The 14,206-nt window shown below is 42.8% G+C and overlaps 1 protein-coding gene across 1 annotated transcript in view; it reads left to right on the top strand.

Moving 5' to 3' along the window:
• Positions 1-14,206, top strand: part of PYGM (glycogen phosphorylase, muscle associated) — a 128,345-nt gene that overhangs the window by 29,905 nt on the left and 84,234 nt on the right. The window contains exon 5 of the mRNA XM_040409797.1: positions 5,467-5,598. Within this exon, the coding sequence (XP_040265731.1) occupies positions 5,467-5,598 (132 nt within the window). The remainder of the gene's footprint in view (positions 1-5,466; positions 5,599-14,206) is intronic.

Genomic DNA, 14,206 nt, shown 5'->3' with positions numbered 1-14,206 from the left:
TGGCTACTCTCGTTAAAACTGGATATATAATTACATTTAGATCAATACATTAAGATCAATACATTAATTCATGTGGATAATACCACCTATTATCATTCAATTGTAAAAATTGGTTACAACTCATATAGGAGAATAAAATATAGTAAAATGAGGTCAATATGTCCAAAAAATTTGAATATCGATATGTGAGAAAATCTATTGGGAGTGGGGGCCTTCTGCAGAGGGGGAACCGGGCAAATGAATATGCTACGTTTCCCCATCGACGAGAGGCGCCCACCCCATTCACTATTCCTCATAAAAAGCCAAAAAGCTCCAATTCAGCGTTTAGGCCTTTTGGTACTATGGAGTCGAATTCGAATATTCTCCGTAACTGTAAGCGGGACATTCTGCAGACATGATTGCCTCCTCTCCAATTATTTTCTATCTTTTCTATTGCTGCATATCTAAGACCAGACGGATCCTGATTATGAGTAGTCTTATAATGGTTTGAGACTGTATGTTTGATGCAGCCTTTCCTTATGTTAGAGATATGTTCTGAGATGCGGGTTTTAAGTGCTCTTTTTGTTCGCCCAACATACTGTTTTTGACATGGGCACTCCAAAACGTATAATACGTTGGTAGTGCTACAAGTCAAAAATTGTTTTATAGAATGAGTGTGGGAGTTTGTGGTAGATACTATTTCGATGGTCTTCCTTGGAAATGATGTAGTCGTACAATTTGAGCACTTCCCGCATCTAAAAAAACCTACTAGGTCTACCCATTCTTGTATACTAGTAGTTTTCTTTTCATTCCGTCTGTTGGATGGTGCCACCTTTAGACCCAAGTTGGGGGCCTTAGAGAATATTATCTTGGGTAATAATAGGACAAGTGGGCCTATTACTTAGTATTTTTGTATATGCCAGTGATTCTGAATAATTTTTAGGATTTTTTTGTATTCAATATTATACGGCAGAACTATTCTCATTTGGTTTTCTTCCAATATTTTTTCATTTTGTTCTGGTTTATTTACAAAAAAGGTATTTCTATCTAGAGTTCTCACCTTATCTAATGATTGCTCCAATAATTTTGTTGGGTATTTCTTATTAACAAGAGATTGTTTCATTTTATCTGCTTCTTCCTTAAATTACTCTTCATCGGTGCAGTTTCTCTTTATTCTATAAAATTGGCCCTGAGGAATGTTTGAAAGCCATCTAGGTAGATGGCAGCTTGTAAATAATCTATAGCCATTTGGTTTTCTTCCAGTATGTTGGGCGAACAAAAAGAGCACTTAAAACCCGCATCTCAGAACATATCTCTAACATAAGGAAAGGCTACATCAAACATACAGTCTCAAACCATTTTAAGACTACTCATAATCAGGATCCGTCTGATCTTAGATATGAAGCAATAGAAAAGATAGAAAATAATTGGAGGGGAGGCAATCATATCTGCAGAATGTCCCGCTTACAGTTACGGAGAATATTCGAATTTGACTCCATAGTACCAAAGGGCCTAAACGCCGAATTGGAGCTTTTTGGCTTTTTATGAGGAATAGTGAATGGGGTGGGCGCCTCTCGTCGATGGGGAAACGTAGCATATTCATTTGCCCGGTTCCCCCTCTGCGGAAGGCCCCCACTCCCAATATCTTTTCTCACATATCGATATTCAAATTTTTTGGACATATTGACCTAATTTTACTATATTTTATTATATTTTATTCTCCTATATGAGTTGTAACCAATTTTTACAATTGAATGATAATAGGTGGTATTATCCACATGAATTAATGTATTGATCTAAATGTCATTTCTTACTGTATTTCACTGTTGCACAATATTGTACATTTTACTGTATATTTTATTTTAATACTCGAGATTATATATCCAGTTTTAACGAGAGCAGCCATATAAACATTGCAATGGAAGCTGATTTGTAATTGTTTTATATAACATCTATGCCCACGTAGTCCAGGCTCCGGGTTTTGGGATTAACAGCATGACATCAACCCACAATTCCCTATAAAAAGCAGGGATCTGGAGGAAGACCCTTACTCACTGATGAAGGGACTTTGTTTCCCGAAACGCGTTTGGGAAAAAAAAGGGTCCACCTGATACTAAAGTGATCACTAAGGATTTAAAGCAAAGGATTCCTAAAGTATTTACCACTGAACTGGCACTTGGCTTACGGAGCTTTCGGATCACATGACCGGAGCCTCGAGTCACGCGGAGAAGTCACCACACCCGGAAGTACACGCCGCTGGTAACCTCGAGGAACGCCGACTATCGCAACCACACAGAGCGCAGCACCTACCTCCTGCCACGAAACAGAACATCGCCAAAGAGGAGACATCCACACAGGGAACTCCGTGAAGGGGAAGGTCATAACTAGAGGTAAGATCAGTGCCATAGACTACGCGGGACGCCGCGTCCAGGCACATCCTCGGAACGACATTACCCCCAGAAACGTGAGTTACCCTATTAGACCAAGGTGTAAAACTGTTCTGGTGACAATTGATTGCAGTGTATGAAGTTTGCATTAGGTGATAGCGTCTGTATAGCGGTTTGCGAAACCAATATTCTGATTATTATATACGGCATATTTAGTATGGGGACTTTCAACTTAACAATGGAACTATGAACTTTTGTACCTAGAGCTGCTTTGGTTAGCACCTCCAACGTTGGGACTATCTACATACTGTATCAATTCAATAAATATACCAATATACAGTTACAGCTAGTAATCAAGTCCATTCAGCTGTTTCATCAAAGTATCTACAACCAATTCAGCTATTCCAGCTATTTAGCTGAGGAGTCACAGACCTTTGATTTTATTTTTATTTTTTATTCACACTTTTATTCACACTTTTATCTGTATCCTATTTTATTTACTAATAAAGTATACGTGTATCCAGCTGTAATAGCGAGTGCCTGCTATTATTTTACTAAATAAAAAAATAATAAACTTAAATACTTACCTCCATGCGGCTCTCAACAATGCAGTGCAGACTTTTTTTCAGCCTGTTTTCTGAGCTGTACGCTGCCCGACTCAGGTGGCACAATGATTACGACATTGCGACTCCTGTGCCAGCCTCTAATAGGCTTCAGGCTTGATGCCTGTAATCTATCAGAAGTAGCAGTGGGGCAGAGAGACATTGCTCTTGAGACCTGCCACAGCATCTAACTGTATTGCCATCCTGAGAACTGCGATACGTAATTTGCGGTGCGCCACTGACTGCTGCGACCCCTATAACTATGCCCCTGTGCCCAGCCATTGGTGCCCTTCCACAGCTGTAATATTCTGCCCACTGAGAGAAGTGTCTTTGGAAGAGCCCTACTGAGTAGTGGAGTATTGTTACATGTTACCACTGCCGTATTCCTGAGAAGCGCCGCCTGCCGTGTTGGTGACCGTCAGACCGCCCCTAAAGCGGCGGTGTAGTATGTCTTTGTTCACAGAATCTTGAAAATGATCTGCCTGATTAGTTGTAAATTTAAAGATACAGCTTTTTTGTGGACTATAAAGCTACAGATTTGTGCAATCTCCTTAGAATTTCTTGTTAGGATGCCTTCACACATGGCAGATTTAGTTGCAGAAATGTCTTCAACTTAAAATCAGTTCCATTCATCTGTCTGGGGTTGTTTTGATGGGAAGAACAAGGATTTCTGCAAGCTCCCCTCAGAATCTGCCACATGTGAAGGCAGCCTTTACGGTCTTTTCTCACATGGCTTGAGTAAAGTGTTTTCAACTTCCGCCTCTGTGTCTATTACAGCTGATGCATCCCATATAGCGAGCCAGTGGCTTAGGGAGGGAGAAGAGCAAATATTCATAACATGGAGACATCTTCCATACTGTTATTTTAATATTGTGTGCATTAATAACGAGTGTTAAAATAATGCAGGAGCTGCGGTCTGCAGTCTTATGTAAAATCACATAGAATACAATGGGCCGCATTTGCTAATATTGGTGGACACCAAGTGCCTTCATTTTCTATGCATGCAGTTTGGTGCTTATCAACACAGCACATCCAGTGCACAGTACAGCTACTGAGCGGGGACAGATTCCCCTGTACATAGTGTGAATGACACTAAAATATATTCTTCTCTTCCTATGTTTTGTACAAACCTTGGACATGGCTAGAAACCTAGAAAATAGTTTTAAGGAGACCCAAAGTAAATCCTTGGGGGAGATTTATCAAACTGGTGTAAAGTAGAACTGGCTTAATTGTCCATAGCAACCAATCAGATTCCACCTTTCATTTTCCAAATGAGCTCTGAAAAGTGAAAGGTGAAATATAATTGGTTGCTATGGGCAGCTGAGCCAGTTTTTCTTTACACTTAGGATGAGAGATCTGTTTCTTCTGGTTTGGGATTCAGTCCAAATGTCTCAAAAAGTTCAGATTCACACAAAGCTAAGTTTTTTGTGGTTCATTTCAGGGGAGAGAGAGGCTAGTATACTAACCAGTGTTTCTCGACAATATATATTGTGTTTTCTGTGGTGTACTCTTTCTAATTATGGAGAGCCCCTAGTGTGCACAGTATGTGTACACGGTATTGTAGGCCAGGTGATCCCCTCTGGGTTTCTGGGAAATATATGCAAATTAGCTTTCCTAAGCCTATCTGATGCCAGCAGATGTTAGATATGATAATTTGCATATATTGTCCCCAAAATTCAAGCGTTGTCTAGCCTACTATAGTTATCACATATATCAACTGGTGTTGTCTGTTTTTGCCATACTGATGATCTATCCTCAGGTGAAAAGGAAGGAGCTGTCCCATTGAAGTGAATTGGGACAGCGCAACTATATTTACCCATGCTGAACAGCAAGTGCTGGTAACCGGGGGCATAGCTATAGGGGAAACATCTGCTTTGGGTCCCGAATTCAGAAGGGACCCACCCAAGAGGAAGACTAAATAAAAGATTTTATTGTCAAGCCCACCTCAACAGTGTTATATAATGACAGTATATACAGAGACACTGTAGGAAATGTACTGAGCGGCTACTGGGCCTGGTCTGAGAGAGCAATTTTGACTAGCCACAGGTGTGGGGGTTGCACAGGAGGAAGGAGTTGCAAAGAAGTTGCTTTAGGGGAGGGGGCATTCAAAAATTTGCTGTGAGGCCCAGTCATTTCTAGTTATGCCACTGCCGGTGACGTCACTGGGCTCTCTGCTAGGTGGAAGCCTCCGCCTAGCTTACCTATGGATAGCCCGGTACGTCACCAGATCTCAAGAAACACAGGGCAAGGTAGAGCATCGGAACATGAAGAGCTCCAGTCTTCCACTCATTCATGGTGAATGGGTCCAGATCGGACAACCTGGCAACCCCTTTAAACATAGACCACTTTGAAAAGTGTTGAGACTTTGATAAATGTCCCCCATAGCTCTTACATTTGCTTCTTACACTATGAGTGCCATCTTTGTGTATCAGTGTGTATATGCCAGTTTCAACTCTAAAATTGTTATTACCAGTGTCCTCACATCTCTTTCATTACAGGTAGAGGAGGCGGATGACTGGCTGAGGTATGGAAACCCATGGGAAAAAGCTCGACCAGAGTACATGATTCCTGTATACTTCTATGGTAAAGTCCAGCACACTCCACAAGGTGCAGAGTGGGTTGATGCACAGGTAAGGACACTGAAACAAACATTCTGTCTCATTTTAACCATATAGAGGTGTAGTGGAGCCAGGGTGCACTTCCCCCCCTGATATCAGCACCCCCTTTGCCCTGGATTTTTTATTTTTTACTAATAGAAACTGTTCTGTACAGCCAGAACGTGAAGGAGAGACTCGGAGAGAGTACAGAGAGTGCAATGTAACTGAAAAATTCTGAATCAAGACGAAAAGATTCATTTTTGGCCCAAAATGCACATCAGTAATTGTCTGTTTGACTTGCGCCATTTTGCGCCACAAAGTTACTTAGGTAGTTTTGGGCCCAGATAAAGTGCTCACTAAGACAGACAACAGCTCGGCACATACAGTGAAAGTATTTACCGCCTTGGAGTTTCCTGTTATACTGCATTACAACCTGGAAATAAAGTCACTTTTATTTTAGAATTTAGGTAACAGACCTGTTATAATATTCCAAATTGTTACAGTGGGATGAATAAAACATACCTTGTTTCAAAAATAACAAAAAATTTAAAAGTTGTGAGTGCATATGCATTTGCTCTGTTTGCTATGAAACACCTATTTATTGTCTGGTCTAGCCAACGACAGCTGTACCGTAATTTGAGACTATACATAATATATATCAGAACAAATAAAACAAAAAAGGAACCTAATACTTTATTTTAGTGAAAATTTGCAAATCTGAAAAATAAACAACTATAAATAAATTAAAAAGAGAAACATTTTATTATTTTGTACATATTAGCTGAAATAAAAACAAAAAAATTCATATAAAAAATATATGAAAAACGGGGGCGTGACCAAGATGGCTGGGCGTGTCTGAGGGAAGCTCCGTGGCCAGCCCTACAGTACAGGATAAATCCTGACTTCACATAGCCATTTAGCGCTAAATTAGACCCCTGCCTGAGCCGCACACATCAAAGCTACCTCTACAGAGTGTACGGAGGGAGCCGCGCTGGGAGCAGGACCACATGCAAAGTAAGTGAAGACCGGGCGGAGGACTTGTAAAGTACCTGACCGCACGCCACCTGGTGAGACACAAGGGGAAGAGAGCAAGAGACCCACAGGGGAAGAAGGAGTCCGATAGTACTCACAAGCCTCTTCAGTTTCCTGCCAGTCGGCCATATTAGCGGCTCCCCTGCAGTGCCGGAAAGGAGGAAGGAGTGTTGATAAACACAGGCTCTGGCTTCAGAAGCTGTTGCAGATCCCCCCTGCCTTACACAATGTTGCCATAACCACCAGTGGAAATTCACCAGTGAAGCAAACAGTCAGTCTGACTTTATATGCAGAGACCTGCCTTATTTATTAAAGTACAAGTGAAATTCAGGAAAATATCCTCTGACCTCGCCAGCAGTTTTCACTATAAGAGACAATACATTGTGCCTCCCAGAACTCTGGAATCAGCCTCGCCTACTACAAGCTGGCTACTGTCCTGATATAACAAAGGGGGTGCAAAAAGCGCAAAGTGGCGCTGAAAAATTGCGAGAATTCGCTAGACAACCAGAGGAAGGTACGCGGTCACCTCTACTACAGTGAAACGTGCACACTAGCGCAAGCACCACATTGGATCTAACAGCCCCTATAGAATCCCCTGAGGATGATCAGGAAGAGCCCACTCTTAAACAAGTATCAGCCCAAGTCCTGGAAGCCATTACTGCAAGGAAATCCCTCACAGGGAAACTGGATGAAGTAAAAATAGAGCTGCGATTACTGCGTCAAGACCTACATAACCTGCGAGAAAAAGTTCAACACATTGAAGAGCGTATATCACGCATAGAAGACGCTATTGCAATTGTTCCTAGATCCATATCTGATCTTAAAGCCAAAGCAGAAGTCTGGAAGCAGAAAGCAGATGACCTTGAAAATAGACTCTGCAGAAGCAACATCAGAATCATTAGCTTGCCTCAAAGAGCAGAGGGTCGCACACCGGATGAATTTATAGAAAACTGGATAAAATAACTTTTCCATATCCGGTAGAAAGGGCTCACATTATGCTTCGCTCTTGACAACATATGTTTGCCTTGGAACCCATGGCTGAGTTAAAACTCTTATCGTGGATTGTCAGGGGACTAGGTACACCACAAAAGAGATCTATGGTTCTAGCTTTTATTAGAAATCATAGCCCACAAATTTTGTCTCTCCAAGAGATGCATCTTATCGCCAATACTTCTTGGGCCTTAAAGAAGCCTTGGGTACAATGGGCCGCACACTCCTATCACACCTCTTCTTCAAGAGTACACAAACTACGCTGGGAGGTAAAAGGACTAGCTATTGATTCAGAAGGCAGATATGTCTTTGCTCACTCTCTTATTGATAATGTACAATAAACTTTACTATGCATTTACAACCTTCCCCCCGGCTCTATGCAGATTTTACACTTAGCAGCCACCTTTGCAGATGCTTATCCACACGCCAGGGTGATTTGTATGGGAGATTTATATATGATGCTAGACCCCTCTTTGGACCGCTTTCCAGATGTGGCGGATCCGATAGGGGTGGGGAGTACCTCACGACTCAACAGGATTCTGACCGAGTTTAGATTGTTTGTTTGACCTCTGGAGAGCTAAATATCCCAGAGACAGAGTGTAGTCCTGCCACAGTGGCGGCCACAACTCTCTTACCCAGATAGACTATTTATTAGGCAATGGGATAGCGATGTTAAATCTACGCTCCATAGTATACTTACCTAGGGGGATATCAGATCATTCGCCGATACTGGGTACTCTGATTCGTAGCGCCCCTTCAGTAATTTATAGACTGAATATACAGTACAGACCAAAAGTTTGGACACACCTTCTCATTCAAAGAGTTTTCTTTATTTTCATGACTATGAAAATTGTAGATTCACACTGAAGGCATCAAAACTATGAATTAACACATGTGGAATTATATACATAGCAAACAAGTGTGAAACAACTGAAAATATGTCATATTCTAGGTTCTTCAAAGTAGCCACCTTTTTGCTTTGATTACTGCTTTGCACACTCTTGGCATTCTATTGATGAGCTTCAAGAGGTAGTCCCCTGAAATAGTTTTTACTTCACAGGTGTGCCCTGTCAGGTTTAATAAGTGGGATTTCTTGCCTTATAAATGGGGTTGGGACCATCAGTTGCGTTGAGGAGAAGTCAGGTGGATACACAGCTGATAGTCCTACTGAATAGACTGTTAGAATTGGTATTATGGCAAGAAAAAAGCAGCTAAGTAAAGAAAAACGAGTGGCCATCATTACTTTAAGAAATGAAGGTCAGTCAGTCAGCCGAAAAATTAGGAAAACTTTGAAAGTAAGGGCTATTTGACCATGAAGGAGAGTGATGGGGTGCTGCGCCAGATGACCTTGCCGCCACAGTCACCGGACCTGAACACAATCGAGATGGTTTGGGGTGAGCTGGACCGCAGAGTGAAGGCAAAAGGGCCAACAAGTGCTAAGCATCTCTGGGAACTCCTTCAAGACTGTTGGAAGACCATTTCAGGGGACTACCTCTTGAAGCTCATCAAGAGAATGCCAAGAGTGTGCAAAGCAGTAATCAAAACAAAAGGTGGCTACTTTGAAGAACCTAGAATATGACATATTTTCAGTTGCTTCACACTTGTTTGTTATGTATATAATTTCACATGTGTTAATTCATAGTTTTGATGCCTTCATAGTCCTGAAAATAAAGAAAACTCTTTGAATGAGAAGGTGTGTCCAAACTTTTGGTCTGTACTATACATCCATTCTGGCTGAGTCTTCTGGGCTCGGCAGATGGGATTCCATATCAGTTAAATGAGTTTTTGAAAACACACGAAGAGGAGCCCAACCTGGCCCTTGTATGGGACACCTTGAAGGCGTTTCTTCGCGGGTCCTTACATTCCAGCATATCCTATATCTAAAAGACACAATAAACGCTCAGGGATGGAGCTGGAATCGAAGTGTACCACTCTGGAGCAACAATATATCCGTCATCTGACTGATGACAACAGGACTGTTTGGCTCCAGGCGGGCAAGACGGTACCTAGCGATTCTCAAGGACAAAGCAGATAGGAAACTGTTCTTTATGAAACAGACAGCATTTGAGCTGGGCAATCAGTCAGCTAAACTACTAGCTCAACTGATTCGACATGACTTGCCCTCTTCAGCAATCAGGAACGCAGCAGGACAAGAACACTGCACACAGGAAGCAATTATCCGTATTTTCGCACATTTTTACCAAGACCTATACAGATCTAGCATAACTGTATCTGAAACAGAGATAGCCACTTATATGGAAAGTATATCCCTCCCTAAACTTAGTATATCACAAAGTACCCAATTGTACCCAATTTCCCTGGAGGAAATAATGCAGGCCATTTCGGATCTTAATAATGGGAAATCTCCTGGCCCAGACAGGCTCCCCAAAGAAGTATATGCCAAGTATGCGGAGGTGTTGGCCCCTCAATTGTTATCCACCCTCCACTCGGCCCTGGAGATGGGGCACTTGCCCTATTCATACTTTTACTTAAACCTGATAAAGAACCCCTAGAATGCAGTTCATATAGACCCTTAGCCAGGGCCAGCACCACCCATAAGCAGAGTAGGCAACCGCGTAGAGCGCACTCTGCCTGGGGGACATCATCTCATCTCCTTCTGTTCTTGCCGGCCGGATGCGCTCCAATGAGTTCACTTCGGGCAGAGAGCGCGGCACGCAGCTGTGACACACCCTGGTGTATTTAAATCTCATTTAGGCTTTCTTTCAGAAAAGTTTCTCCTGGGATTTGAACTCACAACCTTGACACATCAGAGCCAAGGCATTTACCCTCACAGCCATGAAAGCTGTATTACCAGTTGCTTAAAAAAATTAAATAAAATAAGACTTCTACTGTAGGTAACTTTGATACCTAGTGTACATCCATACACATGTCAGCTGCCCCAACACACCTAGCTCTGCTACATCCAGACACAGTGTACTGGGGCAGCTGTCATGTGTATGGATGTACACTAAGTATCAAAGTTACCTACAAAGTAGAAGTCTTATATATTAATTTTTTTAAGCAACTGGTAATACAGCTTTCATGGCTGTGAGGGTAAATTCCTTGCCTCTGACTTGTAAAGGTCTTGAGTTCGAATCCCAGGAGAAACTTTTCTGAAAGTTTTTTTTTTTTTTTTTTTTTTTAAATACCGGACTGCTACTTAACTTTTTTTTTTGGCGCCATGATACTGGCACATAGAGGGGGGAGGAGAGAGGCACTTTATACTGGCACATTAGGGGGCAGGGGGAGAGGATGGCACTATGATATTAGCACACGGGGGGGGGGGGGCAAGAAATGGACATGAATCATGAGGGGCAGAAATGTGAAATGATGGGGAGGGGGCAAGAAATGGACATGAATTATGAGGGGCAGAAATGTGAAATGATGGGGGGGGGGGGGGGGGGCAAAATATACATTTGCTTCTGTTGACAAAAATCCTTGCACCGGCCCTGACTTCGGGCGCGCAATCCCGCAATATTATATATAAATGACCATAGTCAGACTGGCACAGGGTACGCGACTATAGTCAGACTGGCACAGGGTACATGACCATAGACTGGCACAGTTTACACGACCATAGTTAAATGTTGCATGCAATAGGTGGCTGAAAAAGGGGCGGAAAAAGGGGTGTGGTCAATGGGCGGCGTCAAGGGGCGGCAAAATTAGCTTTTGCCTAGGGTGGCAAAAATCCTTGCACCAGCCCTGCCCTTAGCACTGCTAAATGTGGATTACAAAATTCTAACCAGAATCTTGGCCACTCGCCTTAATCAGGTAATTCTGTCACTGATTCACCAGGACCAGACTGGTTTTATGCCAGGGAAGTCCACAACTGAGAATATCAGACTGGTTCAGGTGGTTACACAAGTGGGTTATTCCCTGAATGCGGATTGGGCCCTGGCCTCATTAGACGACACCAAGGCATTTAACTCTATAGAATGTGCTTATCTAATTGGTTGCCTGCGAGGCTTTGGATTTGGTCTGCAGTTCCTCAAATGGATCACTATCCTGTATAACATCCCGATAAGCAAACTACTGATAAATGGAGAATTATCAGAAAGTTTCCCCCTACATAGAAGAACGAGACAAGGCTGCCCCTTGTCGCCGCTCCTATTTGCCTTGGCGGTTGAGACACTGGCAATCAGGGTGAGGAGTGCTGACAATATTATAATAATAATAATCTTTATTGATATAGCGCCAACATATTCCGCAGCGCCTTACAATTCACGGGTTCATGTACAAACAGTACATAACATAGCAACAGACAAGTTGATTATTACAACAAGAGGAATGAGGGCCCTGCTCGTAAGAGCTTACAATCTATGAGGGGATAGGGGTGACACAAAAGGTAGAAGTGCTTGTTATGTACGATAGTCCAACCATCTTGGGAGAATAGGGGAGCACATATAAAGCCACATGAGCCGGTCAGCAGCCAATATATGAAGTGCTTCTGGGTGCAGTGGAGGCTCAGCTTCAGGGAATGATAAATGGGCTATGGGAGATTAGATCAAGGGAGGTGATAGGCCACCCTGAAAAGATGTGTTTTTAGCAAAACCTTAAAACTGTGCATGTTGTGATTAAGCCTGATTTCTTAGGGTAGGGCATTCCACTGGTGCAGCTCGGGAGAAATCTTGGAGCCGGGAGAGAGAGGTTTGGATTTTTGTGGAAGTCAGTCGTAAGTCATTGGCTGAATGGAGAGTGAACAATATAAATTGAGTGACCATAGGAGAAAGAGAGATCCGTATAGGACTATATGCAGATGATATGATCCTATATTTGTCCTCACCTGATACATCCCTTCGCAATGCAGTGACTTTGATAAATGAATTTGGGGAGTTCTCGTGCTTAAGAATCAACTGGGAGAAATCAGTCTACATGCCTTTGGGTAGAGCAGAATGAACAGGTCCTTCCCATGCAGAGCGGCTAAATGTAGTAGACACTTTAAAGTATCTGGGAGTGACTATCACTAAAAGACATTCACAGGCCCTGTCACTTAACATCTTCCCCTTAACTAACCACATACGGATTAAGTTTCAAAGTTGGAAGACACTGCCTATTTCAGTAGCAGAACGCATTATCCTAATTAAGGTTACTTTCACACTCGCGTTTGGTGCGGATCCTTCATGGATCTGCACAGACGAATCTCTTCAGATAATACATCTGTCTGCATCCGTTCAGAACGGATCCGTTTGTATTATCTTTAACATAGCCATGACACCATTTAAAGTCAATGGAGGACGGATCCGTTTTCTGTTGTGCCAGATTGTGTGATAAAAAACTGATCCGTCCCCATTGACTTACATTGTGTGTCAGAATGGGTCTGTTTGGCTCAGTTTCGTCAGGCAGACACCAAAATGCTGCAATCAGCGTTATGGTGTCCGCCTCCAAAGCGGAATGGAGACTGAACGGAGGCACACTGATGCATTCTGAGCGAATCCTTTTCCATTTAGAATGCATTAGGGCAAAACTGATCAGTTTTCGACCTCTTGTGAAAGCCCTGAACGGATCTCAGAAATGGAAAGCCAAAACGCGAGTGTGAAAGTAGCCTTAAATGATTACGGTATACTCCCCAAGATCCTCTATGCGCTTCAGCATGCAGAGGTACATGTACCCAAATCGGTGTTTAAAGGGACACTGACAGGCCCAATAAGCATATTTAGCTATACAGGTCCTTCTCAAAAAATTAGCATATTGTGATAAAGTTCATTATTTTCTGTAATGTACTGATAAACATTAGACTTTCATATATTTTAGATTCATTACACACAACTGAAGTAGTTCAAGCCTTTTCTTGTTTTAATATTGATGATTTTGGCATACAGCTCATGAAAACCCCAAATTCCTATCTCAAAAAATTAGCATATCATGAAAAGGTTCTCTAAACGAGCTATTAACCTAAACACCTGCAAAAGATTCCTGAGGCTTCCAGCCTGGTTCATTACTCAAAACCGCAATCATGGGTAAGACTGCCGACCTGACTGCTGTCCAGAAGGCCATCATTGACACCCTCAAGCAAGAGGGTAAGACACAGAAAGAAATTTCTGAATGAATAGGCTGTTCCCAGAGTGCTGTATCAAGGTACCTCAGTGGGAAGTCTGTGGGAAGGAAAAAGTGTGGCAGAAAACGCTGCACAACGAGAAGAGGTGACCGGACCCTGAGGAAGATTGTGGAGAAGGACCGATTCCAGACCTTGGGGGACCTGCGGAACCAGTGGACGGAGTCTGGAGTAGAAACATCCAGAGCCACCGTGTACAGGCGTGTGCAGGAAATGGGCTACAGGTGCCGCATTCCCCAGGTCAAGCCACTTTTGAACCAGAAACAGCGGCAGAAGCGCCTGACCTGGCCTACAGAGAAGCAGCACTGGACTGTTGCTCAGTGGTCCAGAGTACTTTTTTCGGATGAAAGCAAATTTTGCATGTCATCCGGAAATCAAGGTGCTAGAGTCTGGAGGAAGACTGGGGAGAGGGAAATGCCAAAATGCCTGAAGTCCAGTGTCAAGTACCCACAGTCAGTGATGGTCTGGGGTGCCATGTCAGCTGCTGGGGTTGGTCCACTGTGTTTTATCAAGGGCAGGGTCAATGCAGCTAGCTATCAGGAGATTTTGGAGCACTTCATGCTTCCA

Source organism: Bufo bufo, chromosome 10, assembly GCF_905171765.1.
Source record: "Bufo bufo chromosome 10, aBufBuf1.1, whole genome shotgun sequence".
In the NCBI taxonomy this organism is placed as follows: Eukaryota; Metazoa; Chordata; class Amphibia; order Anura; family Bufonidae; genus Bufo; species Bufo bufo.
The sequence above is the reverse complement of the archived record's forward strand: the minus strand, read 5'-3'. Positions and strand labels throughout refer to the sequence as shown.